This window comes from Chlamydotis macqueenii, chromosome 10 (genome assembly GCF_036417535.1).
Source record: "Chlamydotis macqueenii isolate bChlMac1 chromosome 10, bChlMac1.mat, whole genome shotgun sequence".
Classification (NCBI taxonomy): Eukaryota; Metazoa; Chordata; class Aves; order Otidiformes; family Otididae; genus Chlamydotis; species Chlamydotis macqueenii.
The window spans coordinates 8,554,717-8,582,652 of NC_141565.1; the positions used below are offsets into that span (position 1 = coordinate 8,554,717).

The following is a 27,936-nucleotide window of genomic DNA, read 5'->3' on the forward strand; positions in this document are numbered from 1 at the left end:
TTCCTTTTCTCATTAATTTTTTTTTCCCCACTTACAAAAAACCACTTTCCCCTATTTTCAGTCCTGAATTTATATCTCAATTTTTTGTATGAGGTAGTTGTTGTTTGTTCTCCTTTGTGCTTATGATTATGACAAGGCTTTCTGTACCTTTTTGTTTTTTGAGATGAAATACCTATGGAGAAGTTGTGAGGTGTCTCAAGGCACAATTGGATGTATGATGTCAGCTGCAGGTTTCTGGGGGATAAGAAGTTACTGCTCTCTGCCACTTGTCCTTGTTGGGTATTACTGTTCCATTCAAACCAGCTGTCATAAGCTATGCTGTAAGCACTTCCCAAAACTAGTTTGGTTGAAGTAATCAGATCATTTTTTTTTCCCAGCAAAGTGTTTGAAAATAGAATAATTTTGACAGAACCAGGTTGGGGGTTACTGTATGTGAGTTTATCTACCAGCTCTGGATGGTAGTCTCTGAGAGATGGTGGAGAAGGTAGACAAGTGCCAATAGAGATACACTGGGGAAAGAGGAGAATCTCTTTACTGGGATCAGATAAGATGCAACTTGAGCAACATGTCTGATTTTGCCTTAAAAAAAAAAAGCGTGAAGGAAAATAATTTCTCTTGGCAATAGAAAGGAAGTAGGCTTATATAAGTTGATTTAAACTAGTGGGAGTTTTTGCCTTTGTTGTCATTTCGAATTTACTGTATATATAAAATCTTGTTTTACTTGCCAAATTTTGTAATGGAGGAACATTTCCTAGAGGGTAAACCTTCATCCTATTAACACAGCTGACAGTGGAATTAAATGCATTCTGCAGCTTTGCAAGACTTAGTTATCCATTGAGGTTTTTTTTTTTTGGATTTATTAAAAGTCATTGAGAAAAGAGTCCAAACTTACTACCAGATAAACAGTAGATTTCCAAATTCTAAATGCTCTTAATTATTTTAAATTTATTTTCATCACTAGTGAATGTCAGAAGAAAAGACATATAAACACATCTGTGCTACGTAATGGAGAGCTGTGCAGTCTGTTCTTAACCCAAAAGATGTTGACGTATATGCATGATTCACTGGAGTATTGCATGGAAATATTATGAGTGCAAGATAGTTTTGTGACAATGCTTCTGCAACTAAGTTATCAAATCCTGAATCGGAAGGATTTTAATTTATTAAGATGCAGCACAAGGTTAATGTATCTATTTTGCTTCCTATCCAGAGATAGCTAGATTGCAGCTCTGCACTGTCTTCCATTTGTAAAGCATACAACATACAGCTTTTGAGACATGTTTTTGTACACCGCTATTTTAGAGTCTGCATGTTTTCCCATATTTTTTTTTTTTCCAGTGGGATTCTATTGTATAGCTTGAGGCACAGTTTCTCACTTTAAACTCTGTGACTCTTGAAGAGTTTTAGACCTGGCTCAGCAACTTGATTCTCTCCAGCACAGGACGAAGTGCGTGCCGCCTCCCCACAAACAGTTATGTTCCATCGCTTTTCATGATCTTAAAATTTAATGCTCGCTGAACGACTGTACTGTGTGGGAGGAGTGAAGCCTATGCTTCAAAGCTCTGTGGTACTACCATCTATATCTTTTAGCTTGGGTTTTTTGTGCTTTACTCCTAGAAAAGTCCTGGGGTGAATGTTGCATGAATACTTAAGTGCCAGTCGATCCAGATGCACACAAGCAGAAGCACCGTGCTGGTACAAATGAATAGGCTTGTTCTGAACATATTCAGTTTTGGAAATTTTTCTGCCTAGCTTGATTTACAATGATGTCTATTCAAATTATTTTAAACAGGGAAATGTCTACTCTTAACTTGGAAGAATTCTTAGATTCTGTGAAAATAATTGATTACTGTCAAGGTGAAATGTTGGTTGGTATGTGGAAGAGCAGGATGTAGTGGGTAATGCACAAAAGCAGCATAGTAACATACAGTTATAGACTTTACATACAGTAAAGTTTACAATAACGGTCTTCCATAAATGGCTTTCTGATTCAGGAAGGCACTTTGAAGCACCTTCTTGCTTTCCTGCTTGTTGCTCAAGCTGAATTAAAATGTCAGTGCCTGGGCACGTGCAGATAGTTATTCAAATGCGTTTTCCTTTTTTAGAAACCTGATATCAATAACCATCCCATCTAAGAGGTGATGGACTCTGTTTCAGGGAGAAAGTATGCTCTGTGCAGGGAAAATAAAATATGTTAGAATCAATTACTGATTTTAGTAATGATATGTCAAAATAAAGCATAAAATTTCCTCAAAAGTGTTGAGTCTGGAAAGTTACTCTCCAGCTTTCATTTATAATGGAGAATGGAGCTTGTGCTATTGAACCATGTTTCACCTTTTTTCTTATATGAGTACATTTTGAATTAAGGAAGTTACATGAACTTTTACCACAGTGCTTACACTGATTTCTTTTTAGTGTTGACATTATTTATACCGAATGCATTTCTCTTAGCATTTTTCTACAACTTCGACATTTCATTGATATCTACCAGTATAAAAGACTGAATTTTCCCTTCCTTTGTTACATCAAGAAGGTTATATTTCATAGTCCTGTAACATGATTTGAAAATAGATTTTGGGATCACAGTCACGTTTCTGTGAATTTTGTAATTGACTAAGTCTTCATTCCCTGCTGCAATGTATTTGAGAGGGGAACAGGTGGACAATACGGTTTAAATCAAACAATCAAAATTGACTTTTAAAAGTCTCTCCTTAATAACAGTTCCCTCTTTCCTACCCCTGATGTTAGATTACAATATGTGCATTCTGCCTATTGCTGTTTTGGTACTAGGAGGATTTTTTTCTTATTACCAGACTGACTGGTCTTTGCTAAAAACCTATCACAGCCTAGAGAGTGGCTAGCTTATGAAATCTCTGCTATCATAAATTGGCAGGTGCCTTAGTAAAATACTTTTACATTTTTACATCGTCAGGCCTGGTTCTCTGTTGAATTAGGAAATACAGGTATATTACAGGGAAGGTCTTTTTTAAGGCAGTTGGCAAATAGTGTGGGCATAGGCACATGTCTCCAAATCCTTTTTGTTTGAGGTGTTAAAAAAAAAAAAAAAAAGAAAAAGATTACATGAGATTGCAGATTGTCATATATCTATCCAGATTTATTTAGATGATGAAGTAGTAGCCTTAGTGGTAGGTGTTGCTCTGTCTTTACTGACAGGGCAGAAGAAACGAGACAGAAAATAAAATTTGATGATCACTGTTATACAGTCCAAGAGTTAATCTGCTGCTTTGAAAAATAAAAGCAATAATATAAATATTAACTTAGAGAAGTCTGTCTGACTGTCTTCCGTCTGTTCTTTCCATCCTTATGCTGTGATATAGCTGCTGTTCTGGTGATTTTTAAGTACGGGAAGGGATTTTATCAGTGCTTTCCATAACTGCAGAGTTTTTCTGTGACGGATGTTGAAGTCCATGAATATTTTCAAGCATTTCTGTCAACAGGAGATATGGTTTATGTCAACTTGACTAACAAACATAAGGTGCACAAGATGTTGCTGAGAGTCTCAAGCTGTCATCAGCATTTTTAAAAAATGGTTCATGAATGTAAAATACAATTATAAGTTCAATAATATGTAAAAAGATAAAGAAGTCTTAATTAATAATAGTCTAAATTTTTCCTTAAATTAATACCACACTGAGGCTAATTCCCCGCCATTGCATTCGAAATACATTCAAGTATTAGCAACTGTTTTGGCTCTGTAACAGTAATCGTTCTGAGTAAATATGGATTTACAAAATAAGTTATTAAAAAGTATCCTTCAAGTCTTGAAGTATATTTGGACTTTACTCATTTCAGAGACAAAATGACTATAAATATCCTATATTATCCTATGGATTTCAATTCAAGTTTTATTGTTGTTCTCATTATTTTCACAATTCAATTGTTTTCCTTATGGAAAGCCCATATTTAGCATTCTTCAATGACTTAGTGTATTTTATTTGATTTTTTTTTTTTTTTCCCAAGCTTACAATACTCTTACAGAAATAGGCTTTATCTCTCTCTTTTAGCTTTGCTTGTGACATGATTATTTGTAGCACGCATGTACTGTCTTTCGTGCCTCTCATTGTCTCTCTTGTCACATATCATTTACTGACTGTTGAAAGTATAGATTATATCTTGTGATTTAAACCTTTGTTTAAAAGCTTTGTGGGGGTGGTGTTATTGTTATTACTACTATAACAGAAAGTTGGTAATTGATTATTTGTGTGCTTTCATGTTCTTTTCTGGATTGTAGGTCGTAGAATCACAGAATAGTTTGGGTTGGAAGGGGCCTTTAAAGCCCATCCAGTCCAACCCCCCAGCAAGCAGCAAGGACACCTCCAACCGGATCAGGTTGCTTAGATCCCCGTCCAACCTTGAATGTTTCCAGGGATGGGGCATCCACCGCCTCTCTGGGCAACCTGGTCCAGTGTTCCACTACCCTCACTGTAAAAAATGTGTTCATTATATCCAGTCTGAATCTACCCTCTTTTACTTTAAACCCATTACTCCTTGTCCTATTGCAAGATGTTTTCTTTCTTGCAGTTGTTTCATTCCTATCTTTCTATCTTCATAAACACTAGTACTTTAAGAAATTATTTACAATGGTATGAATGCAATACAACTTTGAATAATTCTGAACTCAGTGTCTTTAGTAACAGAAGCATCAAGTCTAGTCTGTCCTTTTCTGCTTACCACGTTTACTTCTTCAATGCTGGAAACATTGCAAACTTAAATCTTAGACTTCACAAATTATCTTTAAGTTTTGCTTGAACAGTTTAGAGTCTGGTAAAGAATATCACCTGTGTCAAATGGCATTTCCATTGCATGATTTTCACTGCATGCTGGAAGATGAGTTTATGCACTACAAGTCAATAAATGCAGACTTTAATCAGAAGTTTTGCTTGCACAGGAGAAAAAAATCTGCTGCATGTAATAGAGCCTTCTCTAAAAGATATTGAAATGTGATGAACCACAACCGTTTTTTGATTAAGTGAGGTTTTTTTCAATTTGATACTTAAAAAGATCTATGAATATTGTTCAGTCATACTTTCCTATCAGTGCCTTCCAAGTGGCTGTCAAAGTCGAGATTACCTATTTTCTAGAATATTAGAATCAAAAAAAAAAATATATTTCTCAAGTGATGCAGAAAGATTATAATCTGCAACTAGCAGATATGTAAAACCATTTTCCTGCAAGGTGTGAAATTATGAAATAAAATCTTGTCTGTCACTGTCGTATATGATTTTATGGACTATGCTTCTGAAAATTCAACATCCTGAAGTTGTTATTTAAATAGTCATGGCCACATGTTGTCCTGGACCACTATATTTATATTTTGAAATCCTTCCCGTCAATTGTTTGTCTTCACATTTTAAGATCTCTAGGACAGTGTTTGCGCTGTCTTTCCTAACTGTGCTCATTGTTTAATTTAAAAGGAACTTTTTTAGCCTAACTGATTTAGTCAAGGTTGCAGAGAATTTCCAATCTTCCCATATTTCTTTGTTTTAACTCTTACTGGCTATTGGACAAAGATGCACCGGCTTCTCCATTTGTTCCATCTGGTTTTGCTCAAATTCTGCCTCAGATCTGATTCCCAGAGTCTACTCAGGCTGCTGCTTTGTTCTTGCAAAGGGCTTTAGATTTTTTTTTTTTTTTTCCTTCCCCCTCCCCAATTCTCTGTCTTTAACAGCAAGCCTTTTGAAAATGTTGGCATCACTACGCAAGATGTGTGCTGTGCTTTATCTTTCTTGTATCCTAATCTGTCTGTCTCTGGCTGTGGATCTAATCTCTATGTTTCTAATACATCCACATCACCATGGTAACTAGATGTCAGATACAGGCTAGTTGGTAACATTAAGATTTTCCTCTAAAAAGCCCTGCTCTCTACCACTCCTTACTCAGCAGCTGTTGCTTAGTTACTTGGGATTGGGCTTTGGCTTAGTCTTTGGACAAATGTGAGCCAATGAATGTTTGTTAATGCACACATATTAATCTCGGGTATAATATCAAGATGCTTTTTGACCTGAGACATGTCAATTAACCATGGTGCCTCCCCTATTTCCTTGTTGCTTCTGGGACAAGAAAGTGACAATAATTTACTATTGGCCTGTAAGGGTAGAAAATTACTCTATCTCCTCTTTTATTTTTCCTTTTTCTGTATTATTATCTCTGATTATTAACTTATTAACTCATTAGAAGCTGCTTCAGGTCCCACCGTAAAGGACTGGAAGCAGCATCTGTTTAACACTGTTATTCCTGTCCTCTTGGGCCTGGGTATTAGGTAACGCGTGTAGGAATGTATGAAGGCTTATCTACAGTGTGCGTTGGATCTCAACTGAGAGCATTAAAAGGCTGCTGCAAGAGTGTGGAGTTGCAGATAATGTATCCTGCTATAAGGCTCTTCGTTAGCTCATGCTTGCTGCCGTGCTATTTCAGCTCTGTGACTTGCAGCACTGGAACCGGTATCTCAGTATGGTCCTGCGTTGTGATGACCTGGGTATGTGTGTAAGTGGAGTAACACAGGGAGGTGTGTTGCCCCAGGTTCCATGCGGATAAGTTCACACTGGGTCGCACTGACTGACCCTTTAGGAAATGTCTCAGGTTAGTATGTTCAGACTGAATTTCATCCTCACTTGCTGCTGCGCTTTGAGGGGTGTTATATTGGCATGACCAGTGAGAGAAATGGCATGTGAATCCTTTGAACTGTAGAGGAAGAGCATGGAATCCAGTAAAGACAAAAATTTCAAGAATGAAGTAAATGAAGCACAAAAACAAAAGTATCACTAGACTGAGAATATGAATAAGAAACAAAGCACTGGCAGCCTCTCTTTGAATCAAAGTGAACCTACTGAACTTGAGAATACATTTTCATCTATGGTTAACCAAGACTTTTAAACTAGTTTTAACCCAAGCACTCTTACTGCCCATACTCCTAACATCTTTGGAGGTATGTTGTGTTTGGGGTGCTTACCTGAATAGAAATCTGATAAGTTATTTCAGCTTCATTTTTTATTATCCTAGGTGTTACCTGCTTTACGCAAGCATCCGTAGAGGTGAAGCAAATTCTTTTCTCACCTGTTTACAATTAGTATTACTGAATGAAAAAAACTTTAAGCATGTCAGCACTGAAATTATGGGATCTGTCCCCAGACAGTCACAACTGCAGAACCAGTAAGGAGACAGTTAAACATGTACCTTAATTAGTGTTGCATCATCCAGCTGCATTTGGCTTTTAAAGGAGTGTTGGTAATGTGTTGCTTGTTTGAAAGGTCAGTCTGGAATGTGATGGTGAAAAGTTCTTACACAAAATACACATTATATTGTAGGATAAAAAGGAAATACTATGGATGATCATTTAGACATACTTTTTCAATTTAAGAAAAGTTTGAAATTAGCTTTCTCCAAAAATACCCAGGGTACTTTTTAGCGTGGAATATATTAGAGAAAAAAAAAATCTCATGATTCAATGTAAGATTTTTTTAAAATGGACTGAATTTATATCCTAGGAATGCATTGGGACATATTATTCAGTGTTCAGTTTATTTTGCTTTATTTAAAGATTTTTCAAGACTTTATTTTCTCCATGAACTATGTTGGAAAAGCATTCTTAACCTGTACGCTTAGTGGTAATCAATGTAATAGTTCAGTGTTTCTGAAAAAGTTTAGGATTGAGTATGCAAAAACATATTATTAAATGGTTGTATGGGAAATGTAAAAATTGTAGCTTTCGTTTAGTATGGAGTGGAGAAGATTGACATTTAGGGAAAGAATCATAGAAGTCTATCCAAAGATACATTTTATTCATTTTGTCTGCTATTTTAGAATACAGTAATAATTTGTCTCTCTGACCTGCTACATAACACAGATCCTCCTTTGATTTTTCTTGGATCTGTGTTTTGTGAAGAGGAGAAAAGAAGGCTTACACTTCTGGTCAAGTATTGGTATGCTTGGCTAGAATATAAACTGTTTCAAAATCTTGTTTGGCTAAAAACTTACAAAGACATTTTTACACTGTACTTTGTTTATCTAGGTGTCTTTCTTGCAGCTTTTATTTGGCACATTCCTGAAGGAGCAAATAGTGTTTAAGAATCCATAGCTGATTTTGTAATGTATTCATCCCGAGATGCGTTTGCACATCTGCTCAGTGTTTTCAGTATGTTTTAATGCTAGCTTCAGACTTCTGGAACCAGCTGAACATTTTCATATCTGTGAGGCTTTTTCCAACTACTTTTGTTTGAGTAGAACTTCCATTCTACTCTAATTGTGCAAATTGTCTTTTGTGCAAGGAAGAAGTGCTATGAAGGGAGTGCTACAGAAGGATTATAAAGCACTACAGCAGCAAGGGAATGTTGATTTAAGAGGATGAGAAACACTGAATTGTCTTGCGAATAGATAAGTGTGCTGTTTTATCTGATACTTGCACACTCATACCATGTTGATACTCCTGCCAATGCAGCCATCTAGGTTTAGCTTATTATAGCCCAGTATGTTTGTAATGCATTTTGCATGCTAAAACATTTCTTTCTAAATGTTCTCTTGCCTCTGTTTGTTGTATGTAACAGGCATATGTATGTAAAACCAGGTGGTCTTTAACATCTCCTGTTCAATGCTTTATTTGTTGGTCCTTCCTGCACTGTGTCATGTAACTAAGTAGGCCTGTTTCTGTAATTCTGTGTCTCTCTGAGTATCTAGGCAATAGGAATTAGACATTTATCATGAAGCGTTAGTTTACAGGTTTGAATGGTCTTGTGTTTTAAACAGCTTTTGTAAAGATCTGCGAACAGATCTGTCCTTGAGAAATTTCCATGAGGATGACTTTTATTTCCAAGGCTGTGTCTTGCATTTATCGTACATCACTTTGACAACAGCTCTGCTAAAATTGTCCCTTTTGGAATGTTGTGCATTAAGTATTTTACAGCATAGTTGTCTTTGTTTAGCAGCAGTCAGATTTACTTTCTTTTCCTCGACTTTGCAATGTGTTCCACTGATTTCCTGTATGTCTGTCATGACACTTTTTTCTGCTCTGCCACTTGCAGAGGTTTAGGTTTCCTGGTTGCTGATAGTCACTCATCCATCATCCTGTGCAGAGATTTCTTCTTGCCATGCGTCAAAACTGGATCTTTTTTTTCTGGATTCAAGACTAATTTTGTTTCTATGATGAAACTACAGTGCATATAGCATCTCCATTAAATTTGGTTAATTCCTGTGTTCTGAGCGTTTTTGTTTTTTTTTTTTTTTTTCTTTTTTTTTTTCTTCTTTCCTACTTAGAAAACTATTTCTGGCAGTGGTTTTTGTGTTGTTTGCCCTGTCTCTGTCACAGCTGTGTTTTGGCTTTAATTCTCCTCAGCTAAAGACCTCTGCAGTCACTGAGTAGGCAGTCCTATTTTGTTAGACTGTGCTGGTGACAGGTGTAACTGCCCCGTGTGCCTGGCTCCTGTGACAACAGCTCTATTAAAGCAGCATCTTTCTACTGCTTCCTGGGATGGGCAGTAACTGAAGCCCTTGACTTTTGCTCCAAGTTCCTCCTTCAGTTTTGAAAAAGGTAATGTTCTGTGACTGTAGGTCCTGCTTTATATCCTGTTTTCAGCGCTTTGCTCCAGCCAGTTCACAGATCTGCACCCGTACTGGTTGCTTTTAGCTGTTACATGTGAGCAGGGTCACACCAGGTCAGTCGCTGAATGGATGGCCTCAAAGGTACACCGATTTGCTGGAGGACATTTTTTATAATTCATTAGGTGGCAAGCTCTTCGCAGAGTTAGAACTGAATCTCTGTCCCAGAATGGTGTTAGTGAGGAGTTTGCAGCTATAATTCTCGCTTTCAAAAGAATTAAGGTTGAAACTCAGACCACCTTGTTTACAGGAGAAAAAAATAATTAAAAAACCCACTCATGAAACTCGGCATAAAAATAAACACATCTGGCCATACTCCAGTTCTTGTGCTGCTGCTTCAGAGAAGGGCAAGGTTGGAAGCTGAAACAACAGAATACCTACTACTGTGCCTCTGTACAGTCACACGCTTGAAGTCTTTACCACCTCATATACTTATGAGCGGGGAATGTGATTTCTGACATTGGTGAATGGTTCTCAGCATGTGAAGCAAAATAGACAAACACCTTCTTTTGTGTCTACAGATGGCCAGATGCTTTGATCTGTGAGCTAATGCATCCACATTACCCAGCCGAGGCAGAGGGAGGGGGAGAGAGAAAAAAAAGCAAAGGCAGTTGCCAAAATTGGCATCCAGCCCCAGCTCTTGAAAATGTTGGACCACCCTGAAAAGCATTCATATTAACGTTGAGTAGTATAATTATTAGATTGTTGGTGTATGTCCCAGCAAAGTATGTGATTTTGTTATTCTTTAAAATGTGACCAGACTAAATATGTTGTCAGTGTCATCAAAACTAAACTAATATTGTTGCTATCTCTGAGCCAAAAGGGTGCTGTGTTTGGCATTCCTTTCCCAACGCTTGGTCTGTAGGCTGTGCTCGTGCTGCTGTACTGCACGGCAGAATTGCGCTGCAGCGCGGGGGCCGCCCGCGGTGGCGTCACATTGTACGAGAAGGAAAAGCATTTTGGATACCAGCATCTTTGTCAGCTTTCCAGGAAAAGTTAATTATTATATTACAAAGGTAATATAATAGGGGGAAAAAAAAATTGGTTATGTTTTTTCTTAATAAAGCAGAGTATGGCAAGAAAGAGAAGTATGCTGCGTTTTCTTCATAGTCACTGAATTCCTTAGGGGTTTCCTTTATTTTGTCTTTCTAGAAAGCTTGCTGGAATAATTAGAAAGCAAAATGCATCATGTATGTATTAATTTCATTCCGTGGACTTATTCTAATCTAGATATTTTTATGGATTTTGTGAATTACAATACTTTTCACTGTAGCACTGACCTTTGGCACGCTGTTGCACACCTTTCAGTCTGCAGGCCTCGGTTGCCTTTTTTGAGATTTCTGACCTGTTTTTTCAGGTCAGCAGTACCTATGAGAGCAACTTAATTGCTATATGTGTTTGTACTGTTCCTTGGCGATTATCTTTCAGATTCAAGTCAGTGTACCGGTTTGCTTGGGGGCTGATTTTATATTAAATATCAGTAAGAAAACAGGTAACATCTACACAAACAGCAGTGGAGCAAAATCCTATATAATTGTAAGTCAGCCTATCTGAAAGGTGAGGGAAAGGGAATATTTTAATTGTATTTTAGCTGTTACTGCAAGGAAGCAAACACAGAAATTGTGTTTCAAGAATTGTGGCAGATGCTATTTACACTTATTGTCTTTGAGGCCTATAACATCACATTAATGATTTTGTGCTTATATTAAGCTTTATCTTTTATTCATTTTATCTCTCCCCAAATTTTTGAATATTCACAGCATTAATTTAGCACTATTAATGTATAACTATTTTGAGGATGCAGTAATATAAAAACTTAAGAATACTGTTTCTAAATGAAGTAGTGGAGGCAATTAAGTAATCTAGTGTAACTGCTAAAATTGGAAGTTGCCCAGAATTACAAGCTTAAGATGTAGATTATTAGAAGATGAGACTGTAAAATTTTAATGAGGATATATGGTCAGGAGCTCAGTCGTGTTTAGGATGGTGCATGTGGACAGAGATGCATCCACATGAAGTCATTATCAAATTTAGGAGCTCGGGTTTGAAATCCTTCTGCCTGAAGAGACAGTAGCCAGTAAAGACACATGATTTCCATGCAATGTCTTTGGCCTACAGCTTTGTACTGTGGATACATTTCCTCCCCCCGCCTTGTTTTGAAGTAACCCACTCATCATAGATCACATTTTAATTATGCCCCCGTATTTAAAATGCCTGCTTAACGCTCTTTTCAGCTAAAAATTTCCTATTAGTTTCAGAATTACTGGATTAATGTTTATAGTGATCAGCATTTGGACTATTAGCGATTAGTGTCTTTAACCTAATGCAGAACATAGACTCAGGCAATCATGCTCAAGGAAAATTTCCCGATTGTATTTCTACGGAGTCCTCTAATCTCTAGTAGAGATACATAAATGTGTTAAGAGATTTCTCATAGATGAGCTGAAAAAGTAATCCACTACTGTAGTGGCATGGGTATTTTAATATTAATTTTTTGAAGTAATTTATGTATGTATTATTTTATATATAAATATATTTTTTCAAATGCCATTGGAAAAATTTCACATTCAGTTTAGTGCCTAACAGGTGGATGACTAAAGTTGTCCCATAACCTTATGGAGCTGGAGTGTATATAGAATTAAAAGGAAATGATCATTGAGGTGGGAGAAAGGGCATTAAAAATTAGCCTCTGAGGAAGCCAGGATAGAAGACATCTCATGAACTGATAAATTGTAAAAGGCTAAATATAATGTGCAGTCTTGGTATGAAATCTGAATGTAACGTGCTAAGAACCACTACAGTTTATTTAAAATATAAATTAAGATAGAATTACACTGTTTGATTTGTCTGGCTTTTCACCAATCCTGATGATTGAAGGGCATAAGAACAGCTTATAGTTCTCTAGGGGCTGAGGAAAAGTTCCTTATTTTTCCTCTAAATAGGCTTTTATAGCAACAGTTTGAAGGAAAAAAAAAAAAAAAAACCAAAAAAAAACCAAACCAAAAACAACTAAACCAACCTTCTGAACTTTTCAAAGATGAACTAAACTTAGCAGCTTATCCTCCGTATTGTAATGCTGAGTCAATAATGCCACTGTATTTTTAGTGATTCAGATACTCCACTAGAACTTGTGTAGAGAAGCAGAACCAGAATATCTATATCTGAACCAGTACTGGGAAGTTCCAGCGGGCTGAGAACAGGATTCTCATTTTAGTGCTTCATTTCTCCCGTAATGTCTAAATGCGGAACAATGGATCAATATTTTGGGGTGCTGAAATAGGAGCATGTTTTTACAAACTGATGATAGATCCCAGGATAGCCAGTATAGACAGTTAATTTGTGATGTCTTAATCACAGCTTGGTACTGGAGTAACCACAGATTTGGAAACACCTGGACAGTGATTTTTGCCAGCTAGGTGCAACTGAAGTGGTGCCGTTGGACTAGTGACACTGGTTTGTTTGATACATGTCCGTTTGGAGAGAATTTAAATGTATATTTCATCCTCTAGAGAAACAAGTAACTATATTGGACATGTTTTTAAAATAACATCTGTTTTGTTGACCTTGCTTTTTCAGCAGTCCATCTATGTAAACCTAAATATTTGGATGAAAGCAACATTCAAAGCTTTGTAGCTGAGACATTTCCTTTTTTTCTGCTGTTTTTCGTTATGAATGTAAGGAAGGATAACAATTCACCTTTTTCCACTCCATTAAAATCTAAGCAGTCTTCTGAAATCAGTACAGTGACATTATTTTGCAGGCTAATGGAAGCATTATTGCAGATGCTTGAGCAAACCTTACTGTGTATGTGTGTATGCACACTGTTACAAATGAAATAACGGGTCTGAGATTTTAGTTCCCTTTTTTCCTTTCTATTCTGCTGACTTTGCATACAGATTGAATTGGGAATACAATATATCTTAATTGTTTCTCATATTTCAAAAGTCACAGTTTGAAATTGAGTAACTTTTAAAGATATGTTCATTCATTTCTGACTTCCCACTATCAAACTCAATCTGCAGCTTAAAAATATACTTGGGCAGCCTGGGTTTTTAGGATTTGATAGATGGGGATGTTTCAAACGGAAATAGTTTATTTTAAACAGCAAGGATTTGCTTTGTATTTCTGTTTCTGTGGGAATAAAAAATAGTAAGGTAATTGTTGTGAAATCTGTGTCCAGTGTTTTCTAAATAAGTGTTATTTGTCTTGAGGCTTTGTGTTTGTATGTATATCATAATTCACTCAAGTGTGAAATAAAAGGTATTTCACTTTCTGTTCCACACAAACTTTCAGATGTAGTGAGAATGGTCTTACCAAGTTGAAGATTAAAAAATAAAATGTTGCCATGAGAAAAATAAAAATGTTGCCATAAGATATTCCATACATTTATGGAAAGTAAATTGAGTAAATGATCTATTATTAGATTGACTCATTTATTTTCTTCAGAAAAAGCAATACAGGAGTTCCAGATAGAAGGTGTATTGAGCAATTTTTAACTTCTCTAAAAAACGTACCTGGTGTTTTCCTCTGTATTTTCACCGTACCATCATTATTTAATTGTATGATTTATTTTGTATCGTTTAATTGAGAAAGGAAACCAAAAGATGTTCTGCAGTAGTTTGAAGTTACTAGATTTTTGGGTACTGAATAAGCTGAAGATAATGGAGTTCAAAGAATCCTGTTTAGGTAAAATCAATTTTCTTTTTTTTCCCTCTCTCTTTTTTTTTTTTTTTTTCTTCCCCCCTCCCCCCAGATCCAGCCATTGTAAATGGAGTTTATTGGTCAGAGTCTTTAAATAAGGTGTTTGTTGATAATTTTGATCGTGACCCTTCTCTCATCTGGCAGTACTTTGGAAGTGCAAAAGGATTTTTCAGACAATATCCAGGTAAGAAGAATACAAGTTCTTACTTAAAATACAATGAAGAATGCTATGGCTGCAAATTTCCACTGCGTATTGTCACAAGTCGTGAGTTTCACAGGTACTTGCAGGTTTAATTTTTATTTTACCTAGTTTTCAGAGAGAGATGTTTCTAATCAACATTTTCAATGTTCTGAGTATTTTCTACCACTCTTCATTTGGAGGTGAAGCCCTCAAGTTAACTCATATAATCATAAATATTCCTATTCAGGTGTGCATATACACAGATAAGAAAAATAACTTCTGAACAGCCTGTCGGGGAGAGCAAAGAGTTATATAGTACTGAACTTGGATAACATGCTCTGATGCATACAATAAGACTCAATTGTAATTTGTTGTTCAGTGTTTAGGCTTCCACTTAACCTGACACATTTACATTTTAAAATTTGTTTTTTTTGTTTTTTTTTTTTTAATGTTTTAAAGTTTATTTTCACACCAGTTGTAATAAAATGCAGTTAGATAACTTGTGTTATTTCTATACAAATAGGTTAAAATATATAGTGTAACATATGAAGTTTTATGTTTAATCACATACTATATTTATTCTATACTAAATGAACTAAAAAGCTCAATAAACTGGTTCACAGCTTCTGTAACTTTGGATCAGGCTTCTAGTGGGAACTGTTTCTTTAGCTGACATGGTTTAGCAACCTGTGTTCTTTTAAGTCCTGAAGTCTTGAGTTTAGTGTGAGCAAGTTTACTATAAGCCTATATGTCTGAAAGTGCCTGAAGATAATGGCTACTGCACCTGTGTTAGTTTTAGATTATTGTTCAGTTCTCAAGCTCCATGATATTGCAAAAGTAGAAGAAATTATAGTCCTTATTTTAAAGGTTGTTTCTTGTTTTGTGCTAGAAAACAACTGTAAAAAGCGGAAAGGATCGGCCAGTCAATTTTTTTTTTCCTTGGGGTTGTTTTTATCATGTTTCCTTTAACCTACAACCAGGGACTATTACCTCTTCATAGTGATGTGAGCAAAACATCAAGTGTGTGACCTGTGGGTGAAGAAGTTAGTGTAACAGGACCTGTTGAGATCAGCCATGGGTAGTAAGGGCTCAGGGTTTGAAAGGGACTTGGCCAGCATGTGATAAAGCTTCCTAGCACCAAGGACTAAGTGTGGCAATACTTTGGTGACAGTAGTGTGATGAACATAGTAGACTTGAAGAGGTTATTACCTTACAGTAGGCTATAAAGGAGTGAGGAAAAAAATATTGTTTCCAGTGGTCCTATTTTTTTTTTTTCCAGTATTTCCTATGCTGTAATACCATTACCTGTTAGATTAAGGTATGAAACTCCATCAGGTGCAAGTTAGCCCCAATGTTACAGATACATTTTGAACAGGTACTGTGAAAATATGATTTAATCTTTTTATCTCTTTTTTTTTTTTTTTTAAACAGGAATTAAATGGGAACCTGATGAGAATGGAGTAATTGCATTTGACTGCAGAAATAGAAAATGGTAGGCAATAGATGGCTACCAATGTTTTAAGAAATTTGAAAGAAAAGTTCAGTATTTAAAAGAACAAGATGTTTTGTGTTTTGTCTTAGGTACATCCAAGCAGCAACTTCTCCAAAAGATGTGGTAATTTTGGTAGATGTCAGCGGCAGTATGAAAGGACTTCGCTTGACTATTGCAAAACAGACAGTTTCATCTATTTTGGACACCTTAGGAGATGATGACTTCTTCAATATAATTGCTGTGAGTGTCTCAGGATTTTTCTTCCTTCCCCCCACCCCCCCATCATTTGTTGCTATCTGTCACGTTTTACATCACACAATACACTTGAAAAATGTTGCAGACAAGTGATGGGTATCAGATGACATCTGAATAAGCCGGACAGACATTGTGATTTTCCAATGCAAGCTTCTTCAGCTTTTACTGAAGCTTGTATGGCATGATAAAATGCCAGCATAGCTCCTCATTGTTCATGCTTTCCTCAGTGTGAATCTGAAACGTACGTGTATATGTGCAAGTTGTGTAGAGGTCTTACTGGTGCTTACTAACAGAGATAAATTAGATTAATTTATAACAGTTACTGTTATTTATTTCTAATAGTTAATTTTCCATTGTACTGGTATGTGTGTTAAATCTGTGACAAGAGGCTAGTTTTACAGTATTCAAGAGCAGTGGGATTAATCATGTAGGTAAGGATGGCTTTAATGAGTCCCAAGCTAATATCAGAACTACAATTGGCATGGGGGATTTGAGGTGAGGAATTGGTGGTTTTATAAATTCTCCTTTGCTTATATTCTTTTGCTTAATAAATATGTGGATTTAGCATATGAAACTCTTGAATGTAAGGAGGATTTTGGCTTTTTTTTTTTTTTTTGCTACAAGGGAAATGCACTTTGTATATTACAATAAATGACCTCAGTGACACCAGTGCAAATCATTAAGATTTTTATCGAGAATGTAGTATATATGCCTGAAGTATATGTGCATTTACTGTATTTTTAAGATTGCAAGCAGTTAGTTCAGAATATCTTTCATATTAATCTCCTTGCATGATAATTGCATAATTAGCAGAAACTCATGTAGTAGCAAGACATCATTACATACTGTATCAAAAAAAGATTTACTGACCTTCAAAAAAATTGTGAATAACTGCAATCTAAATAACTTTTGTAACTTGAAAGAATGTTTCAACTAAGTAATTACTAAGATAATTGACCAGCCATTTTTCGGTGTATGATCTCTGTGTTTATCAGTAATTTTGACAGTTACTGTGAATGATATAGGAAGAAACAAGAAATGTTTTTTTAAGTGAAGTTTTTTACTTCGGGAAAATCAAAAGGCTCATCTATAACAAAAAAAAAGGTAAAAATATGTAGCTAGAATCCAAAATAATGATTTTTGCCGAAGTAGTACAGCAAAAATATTGTGTAAATGCTTAAAAAAGACAAGTATGAAATAACTAAATGTCACTTTTTTTCAATTTAAACTTTAATTGAAAGTGGACTCAGCTGTGTGTGAAACAGCATGGAGTCACAGAATTTTTCTGTAACTTATTGCCAGTTGATACAAACTTATGATCACTCATTTGGGTACTGAGAAAAGGAAAGAAACACCAAACTGAGCCTTTCCTCAGATACCACAGAAACACGGGGAAAACAAGGAGGCCATGACAGCAGTGACAGCGTGTGGGTAAAGTGCTATGCTGTCACCTTGGAGGTGTCTTGGAAGAAGTGTTTTAAGGAGTTGTTTTGGACTAAGTGTCACAATCTAATGCTTGCTGTTTCACAGGGCGGGGCGGGGGGAAGTAAAGAAAACACAAAATTTGTTTGCTTGAAAGTGTAACAAGCTGGTATCAGAGACTACCACTGTGGAGAAGGGAGTGGATGTTTCACTGAGGAATGGTGTAGCTAGGCTGGGGCTGGATGATGAACTCCTTTTAAAATTTGGTGTACTAGGGGAAGACATAGCGAGGATACACAGTAAAGTCAGGATTACTGTGATCTAAATGATCAGCAAAAATTACTTCTGAAGCACTGCTCTGAATAAGTGCCAGCAGGGTAAAAAGATCTTTGTCAAGATTGAAGAGGATGTTGCAGTGATCAAAATGTGCGAGAAGAAAGCCCATATAAGAGGCTTCTTGGTGTGAATGCACTGAAAATCTCATGTAGTGAAAGTTTTGAGCCTGAGTGATTGTCAGGATGGCTTTATTATGCACAGTGATTAATGGAACAGATACTTGTTATAACAAGTAACAGAAAATTTCTATGAGGAACTGTGTCAGGAATTAGGATTCAAATAAATAGGTTAAGGAATTCCCTCTCTCTCCTCTTTCTCCGGGACAACCCTAAAGCATACCTGCATTTTGAGGCAAAAGAAGGAAATGCAAGGAAAGATGTGAGAGATAACAGATGAGCAACAGCCAGAATGAAGAAGGTGGAAGGGTTGTGCAAGCGGATGAGAAACTTTGTGTTTGTAACAGTAAGAAGGAAGATCACTTTTAAGTTAGCCAAAAGAGAACGTGAGGTTAGGGAAACTGGACTGGTGTAAGACAGGGCTCTGTATTGATAGCGGGGGTCAAGGATGAAAAGGAATTGAGCATTGAGAGAATTAGTATTGATGCCAATGGAAGAAAAGAAAACAACATGAAAAAGTGAAGTCTGAAAAGCATTTGTGCAAAATTTGTGGTCACCAACTCTGGTAGTTTTTTACTCTCCCTTTACAATATTTCACTGTACAAAAAGTTTTTAAAGCTGTTCAATTTACTTTGCAGGTTGTTGTTGTATGTTTCAGTATTCCATACACAAAAAAGTGTTTAGGATTCTCATTAACTGTAATGGGAGTTATGGTCGCTACATACTAACATAGCTAAAAACTTAGTTAACACTTATAAATATGCAGTAGGATAGAAAACTAAAAAAATCCCAGCCAAGAACAAAACCCAAAAGCCACTAGCAGTACATTGGCTGGGTTGTTTAATATCCATTTTATTTTTCACTAAGTTTATTTTTAACTTTATATGTATATATAGTAGAATGCAGAATTCAGTGCAGGTCTTTCCAGAGGATAAACATAAAAGGATAATGTTAAAAATCGTTTTAGCTTTCATGAGTAGGTTGTTGCAAAATCTATTTGAAATTGATGGACTAGATGATTGAATTGCAAAAAAATTGTTGAAATACAAGAGCGATTTTATGCTGCCTCTGTTAAAATTTAAGGTCGCTTCACTAGTGCATGAACAGAGAAGCCTGCGACAACAAGAGAAAAGGCATGTTTTTCCAATTCACTTTGAAGTATAATTCCAAGTCATGCATTAAATTAACAATATTATCATAAAATGAGTACTAATTTTGCCAAATGCTGAAATTTTAAAAATGCTTTTATAAAAATGTAAACTCGACATTAAATTAACAAAATATTAACTGAGTCAAGACTGTTAAATTAATTTTAATTATTTAGTCACACCATTTCAGCAAAATTGATTAGAAGAAAAGTTTTTGTTATTTCAGAAGCACAGTAGTATGGTTCTCTGTTCTTCATTTGTAGAATTTCCCATTATAAACAGTTTCTGCGTAGTCTCTTCTTTGGAGTCCTTGTAGTCATACAGCATAGATTATGGATAAGCTTACTTTTCAGTCTGCCTGAGTGATCAGATTCTGTCCAGCTAATGTGTGAGCAGGTTGAGAAAGAGGAAGGCATAACCCCCATATGATCGCTCCAAGCACTGAAGTGTGCTTGTGTCTCACTTGTTTCCCATGATAACGCTAGTGGAACTTTGGAAATACCAGTTCCTTTGGTTCCTGTTCTGGTCTGGGTTTTGCTCCAGCCAGCTTAAATATGATGAAGCATAAATATGAAAAATGCTAAGATAAATGTAAACTATTTTTGTAGGCATGCTAGAAGCATGCTTATCTCCCTTTTCAGAATACAAATAGTACCTGATTATACAATGAAACTGTCTAAGAAACTATATGGTTCCTCTTATATAAGATTTTAGCTCATTCATTTAATTATATGCCTGCTGTGCAAAGAAATAACTAGAGTGACAAAATAACATGAACTAATAAATCAGATAAATGTGACTAAGTAAATAAAATAATAAAAATAAATGTCATCAAATTTTTAAATTAGAAGAGAGGTGAAAGTAGACTGAGATTTTAGAAGAGGAGCTCAGAAAGGAAGGTAATTGATTTTTACTTCTCTCCCTCCTTCAGCAAAACACAAGCTATTCACAACTATTGCACAGGTGATAGTGCTCTCAGCTATTACATCACAGTGATCACAACTATAACATGCAAAGATGTCGTATGATAGAGCACAGGGGTATAGGACTATGCAGCTCTAGGAAGTATAAGAAAACAGTGTAATGTTAGCCAGCTAAGTGCAGGCTTTTCCCGAGGTAAATTAACAAGAGATCTATACTGGGTGTTGCTGACAAAGTTTACTAATCAGCCTTTTGATATTAAAGATTAGGAAGCTGTTTCACTAAATACAAAATTTTAAATGTCATAAAAAAACTGCAGAACTGAGTTGAAATGGCTGATAAGATAGTGGGAAGGGGGAGTGGTGGAATTTTTTACTTTTTTCCACTTTAAATGTTTGGCACAGTTGAAAGAAAGGCATCACCAGTAACACTGCAAAATATCTGATGATAAGGATGAAGAAATCATAGAATCAGAATCGTTAGGGTTGGAAGGGACCTTTAAAGGCCGTATAGTCCAACTGCTCTGCAAGGAGCAGGGACATCTCCAACCAGATCAGGTTGCTCAGAGCCTCGTCCAGCCTGGTCTTGAAATCAAGTATGTGCTATGAAGCACAAGTTGGGCACTTTACTGGAAGCTGATAGTTGTACTAAAGATCTTATCAAGCAGATATGCTGGTTTAAGTGGCAAACACTGCTTGAATGCTTTCACATGTTGACAGGTTTTCATGGACTCAACGAGGCAGATGTTTCCTGTTTTGAGAATTTCGTTTGGAACTGAAATAATTTTGGCCAGTGGATTTTTCCTTCTCTTAATATTGGAGCTTTTTAAAAAGGAAAAGAAATTTGTATACAATTAGCAAAGAATATAAAAATTAAAATAGATTATAAAAATGCACCCTTGCAAGAACTCAAACTATCAGAAGCTGCTATACCTTTTTAGACTAAGATTTTCCTTACTATTATTTGTACCCATACAGTAGAGGAAGAACTGCTAACAAGCAGAGCAGTTTATACTTGTTATCCATAGAACATCGTTACATAAAACGCTTGTTTACCCACCTCGGGCATAATCCAGTTTCTTCTGCCATACATAGTAGATTACTTAAAATATTTTTGACAATAATAATCTCAAGGTGAATTAGATGCCACAAATGCAAATTTGGCAGAGTTTCAGAAGGATGGATCTACGTTTTCTTATGTTCATAGTGACAATGAAAGTGCTTTGTCCACATGCCATCCGTGTAATTGTATTGTTTATGTGAAAATTGACTTTTTTTTGTTCATCCTTTTTTGAAGTAGGTTGATTCTGTAAACTTAGGCTGCTAGGGGACTTAAAGCATGTCCTTTGTGAAAGCGTGGGCATCCTTTATACTACGCGGCTGAATAACACTGTGTTGTGGGAAGCCACTGCCAATCTGGGTCATGGTGCAGCTGTCCGTCAGGCAAGCGAAGTGTCTGTGGGAATAGCCTCATGATGTCAGTTACTCAAAATAGTATTTAAAATGAATCTTATAGAAATCTAATGAACTGAAGTTATGCTACTTAAATGCAAGGTCTGATATAGTAGGAAGTTCTTTTATCTATTTCCTGGTGTTGATAGGCCTAGGAAAAAAATTGTGATACTACTACAGCATGAGGAAATTCTGAGTTTGCTTGCATACAGATGTTTGGAACTGAGGCCGTGACTGAAAAACAGGTAGAGTTCAGTATTTTATTGCATATTGGCCAATCACAGACACTGCTTGCTATCATAGAGAAAAGTATGTGTATTAATATAGTTTCTAATGGCAGCCATAGAAATCAAGCTAAGAACATGCTTAACTGGGAAGTATATTGATGAAAGAACATGCTGAAAAAGTTTACAGGAGACAGGAAAAAGCTTGGGAGTAAGGGCTGGTGTGCCAGTGTCTCTAACAGATTTTTTTTCATTATCTTTTAACAGTAGAGTAGAATATAGTCTTGACTTTGGCCAACAATAACAGGTACCATGTAGACGTGGTGTTACTATTTTGCAATGACTGTCATGAGATAGATTGGAAAGCAGTATGAAGAGAGAAACTACAGGGGAAAGTACATAATTTATCAGATCAATAAACTTTTATGACACAGAGATTCCCAGTGACTCAGAAGTGTTTCAGAAGTCTTTGCCTTGTTTTTCGTATTACCCTTGGAACAGTAGACATGTCCGCAGGCTCTCATGTGTTGGAGTAAGATTGGTGGGAATTAAATAATTAGGGAAGCATGCAAATCTGCTGTAGAAATTATGTGGAAATATCTTTCAAGCATTTTTTTGTTTGTTCCTGTACAACCAGCTAATTGCTATGTTGATGCTGATGTAAATAGTCTATACAACCAGCAGTAGTAAGTGGAGTTACTCTGGGCTCGTATTTCCTTATAGCTGAGGACTGAGTGTAGCACAGTGCCTGAAGAGTAACTTAACGCAGTTCAAATTAAACACTTTTCTGTATGCAACCATAGTTATGTAATTAATGAGTGTGATGAGTAGTGCACTGTTAAAATGAATGATGATGACAGGTGTCCAAAGTGTAACAGGTTGCAGGGGTCTGTGGTTAGACATGTGTGCAAAGAAAGGGGTGATGTTAAATTGAAGAGAGTACTCAGAGCTACAGGCAGATGGTGACAGATGGAACTTGCAGTGACAGCGAACCTTCTCTAAGCAGCATTCTGTAACGAGTCATTGTAAGGCTTATTTTATTCCCACTGAGGTGGTGGAAGAAGGGAGTACATGCATATATTAATCTAATAAAATGGGTTTTTAAATTATTTTTGACTTGACTTAATGTGTTGACTTTCATTGTTTACTGTGGATGTTCTGATTCACTTAGAGTGAAACTGAGTAGAGCCTAAATGAAGAGGCCTTATAGTTTGCTCTGTGATAGCTTCTAGAGCAGATTAAACTAATGACAGGAGGAATTATGTTAAAACTGTATCTATACAACTAATTTAGACTTTTTGAAGGCAATTCTGTATTAATTTGGGCTATGTTGAAAGGTTTAAATGTTTTAAACGATCAAGTGACTTAAGCATCCGTGAGTCTGCAAGATCTACTGCCTGCAGATGAAGCTTAGTTTCTTTTAATGCTCAAGATGCTTCTGGAAATAGGACTTGGCTATCTAACTTAGATCTTGCAAGATAAACATAGAATTCCTTAAAGATCTGTCACAGCTTCATGGCTTAGTGCATATTAAGCTACTCTACTTGACTAAGTTCTGACTGTTGTCAGCGTCCAGGGTTGATTCAGACCTACAGACTTCTTGTGTACTTAGTACCCACTAACTACACCTGAGTGTTGGCATCCATTCAATTTAGTGCTACTTTTTAAAAGTATAAATCTCTGACACGTGAAGAAACATGTGAAAAGGAAAAAAAAAACCACAGTCAGTTTTTAAAAATGAGCCGAATACTTTTGTTCTTGCTTTATGTGCATGTTTCACTGTAGTTCTAAATCATTAAATTAAACTGTATCTTTCAAAGCTTTTAATTAAATTTTTCATCATACTTTTTATTTCTCTCTATAGTATAATGAAGAACTTCACTATGTAGAGCCGTGTCTGAATGGAACGTTAGTTCAAGCAGACAGAGCCAACAAAGAGGTAAGGAATTGTCGTAGTTCAGCCCCGATCAGGACCAGACTACGCAGTCTTTCTCTCACTCCCCCCACCCTCCGAGAGAACAGGGAGAGAAAATATAAGAAAAACGGCTCAAGGTTTGAGATAAGGACAGGGAGAAATCCTTAAAGTTACCGTCACGGGCAAAACAGACTCGACTTGGGGAAAACTATTCATTTATTACTACAAATAGCAGGATAATGAGACAGAGAACAAGATAACCTCCATCCACCCCTCCCTCTTCCCAAGCTTAACATTATCTCTACTACCTTCCCCCCACCCCGAGTGGCACAGGGGGGAAGAGGGAATGGGGGTTGCGGTCAGTTCATCACATGTTGTTTCACGCCGCTGCTTCACGGTTGGGGGAAGAACTCCTCACATTCCTCCTCTGCTCCGTTGTGGGGTCCCACCCCTACGCCACAGTCCTTGGTGGAACTGCTCCGGCGTGGGTCATCTCTTCCATGGAGTTCAGTCCCTTCAGAACAGCTGTCCCAGTGGGCCCTCCACAGGCCACAGCTGCCTTCAGGCATCCACCTCCCCCGGTACGGGGTCCTCCACGGGCTCCAAGTGGATCTCTGCTCCTCCGTGGACCTCCATGGGCTGCAGGGGGACAACCTGCTCCACCATGGTCGTCACCACAGGCTGCAGGGGAATCTTGGCCAGGAGCCGCATTACTCCTCCCCCTCCTTCTGAACTGACCTTGGCGTCTGCAGCCGTTCCTCGCAACAGGCTGGTAGATGTCTCTCAGGATCTTTTTTTACATCTTATTCACTTCTCATCTCCTTTCCACTTCTTGCAGCTGGGCTGGACCGAGTCGGGTCCAGTCGGCTGCCTGGCGAGAGGCCAGAGGGTGAGGCCTGCAAGGCCCATGAGGCCTGCGCCTCCCCCTCTGCACCTCTGCCCCCGCTCAGCTTCTTCACATCTTCTCTTCTCTCTCTTTTTTTTTTTTTCTGTTTTCCCATTCTTAAATACGTTATCGCACAGGCGTTATCACGAGACATTCTGCTACCAATCGGCTCGGCCTTGGCCAGCAGCGGGTCCGCCCTAGGCCCGGCCGAGTCCACTGAACAAAGGGGAGCGACTTCTAGCAGTTTCCTACAGAAGCTACCACCTTAGGCCCCCCCTCACTAACAAAACCACAACAGGAATTAAAGAAAAAAAAAGCAGAGACATAGGATGTGGTGCATAACAACGTGCTATAATGATCTTTCCCTAGTACAATGCATTCCATTATTAGAATTAATTATTCTACTTAGGCCATTTCAAAGGAGTCTTATGTGACTCAGTAGAAAGAAAAATAAGTAACCTCCTAGTCAATTTGATGGAATAAACTTAATGGAAAAATACAGAAATCACTGCAAATATACTGTTAATAAAGTTTAGTAATTATTTTAAGTATACTACTTCTGTTGCTTTAAATTGAACTGTCATTCTGTTACCAAAATTACTGAGGAAGAGACTGCATTCTTCAGTCAAACTAACACTGAAGTTGAAACTAAATCTCAAAACAAGTGAAAACAAATAGAATACTATGTGAATGAAAAAAAAAAAAAAAGCAGCATTCCAAATGTGTCAAAATAATAATGCATTCATTCAAGAAAGTTCTGTGAAAGTGTTCCAATTAATTACATCCTGCTGGCATTTTTCTGAAAAAAAAAAATACAGTGATTTCAGTGGAAGTTTTATTTGAAGGGAAACTGCAGTATGAATCTGCAGCTTGAAGTTGAGTTTATTGCCTGCCATCTAAATGCAGTTGCTCTGTGCAAGCATTACTCCATCACACTTCTTAGAAGGATAAGGCAAGATTGTTCGTACCATGTAAAATTACAAAATAAGATGTTTGGTAAGTCCTGTGTTTCTTGTAGAGGGAAAGGCCTCTTAAAATAATCTACTTGCGTTGTTATAGACCTTCTTCCCTGCTAAAGCTTCCTCTCTTCTTTGAGTGACTTGTCCACCTTTACGTAAATCTTGCTTATGGCTGGAGAGGGCAGCAGTCTTGTATCTTTCTTTAAATACTTCTCTCCCTTTTTTGTTTTTTTTTTAATACAGGTGAATCAGACGAGTTTCAGCTGAGCACTGGATTGTGCTTAATGTTCAGTGTGGTAGTTCATTTTTGCTGAAAAATTCAATGAGACATTACAAGAATTAGAAAACAGCTCTGAAAACACAATTTTAAGTGTGCCAACGTTAGGTCTTTTTATGTGTACCAAGACAAACTGAATTTGATCTCCTTATGCTGAGCTTGACTCCATTGTATTATTCACTTGAATTATTTGTGTTTTATCTGCACATACACATACGTTCTATGGGAATTATTCTTCATGGGCTGCTTCCTTAATATACTAGATGTTCTCCACTGTTGATTTTTAGATTACCTAGATATCATTCAGTTACTGTGTAGAATGCCACAAATTATTTCTCATCATTTAGTGCTGAAGACCTTTATTTGTGAACTGTGATGCAGTTTTCTAAAAGAGCACTTTATTGTGAGTTCATCTAATGAGCCATACAAAAGCTGTGCAAGTTCTAGACTTAAAACTAAAGATTCAACTATGTTGCCCAAATGTACTATCTGGAATTAATCCTACTGTTAGCCTTTCCATCACTCCACAACTGATCAAAATGCAGATTACCATATACCCATATGTTACTTAATGTCAAGTTTGTTTTAATTTAATTGATCAAAAAGTTTTTATGCAACCCAGATGATGCTCAGATTTTATGAACAGTGCTCAATTATTTAAATTAGCTAAGTACAACTTCATATTTTGTTCTTCAGTAAGCTTCAATATAATTTCTGGTTAGCTAACTTTTTTTTTAATTTTGGAATTGCTTTATGCTTTATTTTGCCTGTAAATTGAGTAATACATTCAAGGCTTCAGAGAATAACTGGATATAAACTTTTTTTTAATTATTATTTCTATTAATGAGCTAGTTACTGTTCTTTCCTTGAAAGGCCACAAGTAGAGAAGAACATTTACATAGGTAGCATGTGATAGTTATTATATACTATGACTTTGTCAGTCTTCTTTTGTTTCTTAGTTTCTGTGAATTTATGTGTTCTTATTATTTTTCTGGTTTGTGAAATAAAGTTAATAGTTTATTTACCTAAGTCCTAGAAGGCACAAAGTCTCAGGTATAGCTCAGAGTATAAAGATTGTCAAGGAGTTGGACAACCACTTAATTCTAAATGAGTAATTCGCATATCGTGCTCCTGAGTTCATAGTTACAAACAGCTTTCTGGATTGTCTGATATTGATGTAAGATCTGATACTATGTTTTTTGAATGTACCACCACAGAAAAATTACCTGGGGGCCTCATCACAAACTGAATTTCCTGGAAAAGGAAAGGAAGATTTTTTTTTTTTTCTTTAGCTAGCAAATATCTATTCCAATATGCTAACTTTAAACAGAAACAATTAGAAATTGCTTTAATGGTATTTCATAGTGCTATAGTTTTCCCTTACATGGAAAGAAGAGTTGTAAGTTGCTGATGATTGCAGGGACTGGATTTTTAACAGTTCACTCTACCACTCTTTTCATATTGCTATATATTCACCTGACGTTGCTGAGGACAGGTATTTCTTAGTGCAGCATTTCTTGCTGTGGAAGCATGCATAAAACCAGGTTTACATTTTTCTTGAAAGTATTTATTGAAGAGACTTTGGTGTCTTTAGGTAGGGCTCAGATGTTTTCAAATAGAATCTTTCTGCTCTGAGAACATTACTTAAACTTGTGGAATGTCTTTGAATCAAGTTTTCTTTTATCTCTAAACTTTAGGAAAAGAAAAATAGAAAAAGAAAATTGCAATTAGACTATCCTTATCACTTGTACTTTATTTGTAGTGAGCTAAAGGGCAAAGCAACTTCTCAGCAGAATAGATAGGGTTAAGTTACGTTAACTTGGGACAGAAGGGCCAGGGCTGGACTTGGGGAAAGATCAGATCCTTTCTTTTTTGGGAAGAGCTGAGTGTGGCACTTGTTTCTGCTGAGAGGGTTCTGCTGCCTGCAGACGCTGCCTCGCGCATCCTGACCCCTTGCACAGCTCCAGCAGCCAGCCTGCCTTTCCAAGATGCAGGCGTAAGTGAAATAGTTGGATTTGCCACCTGCAGCGGTCTGCTGCTGCA

At 36.7% G+C, this 27,936-nt stretch overlaps 1 protein-coding gene across 1 annotated transcript in view; it reads left to right on the forward strand.

Annotated features, from left to right (window-relative positions):
- The window catches only part of CACNA2D3 (calcium voltage-gated channel auxiliary subunit alpha2delta 3), a 432,124-nt gene that overhangs the window by 177,770 nt on the left and 226,418 nt on the right, over nt 1-27,936 (forward strand). Inside the window, exons 7-10 of the mRNA XM_086755496.1 lie at nt 14,363-14,494; nt 15,923-15,983; nt 16,073-16,223; nt 23,721-23,795. Coding sequence (XP_086611622.1) covers nt 14,363-14,494; nt 15,923-15,983; nt 16,073-16,223; nt 23,721-23,795 — 419 coding nt within the window. The remainder of the gene's footprint in view (nt 1-14,362; nt 14,495-15,922; nt 15,984-16,072; nt 16,224-23,720; nt 23,796-27,936) is intronic.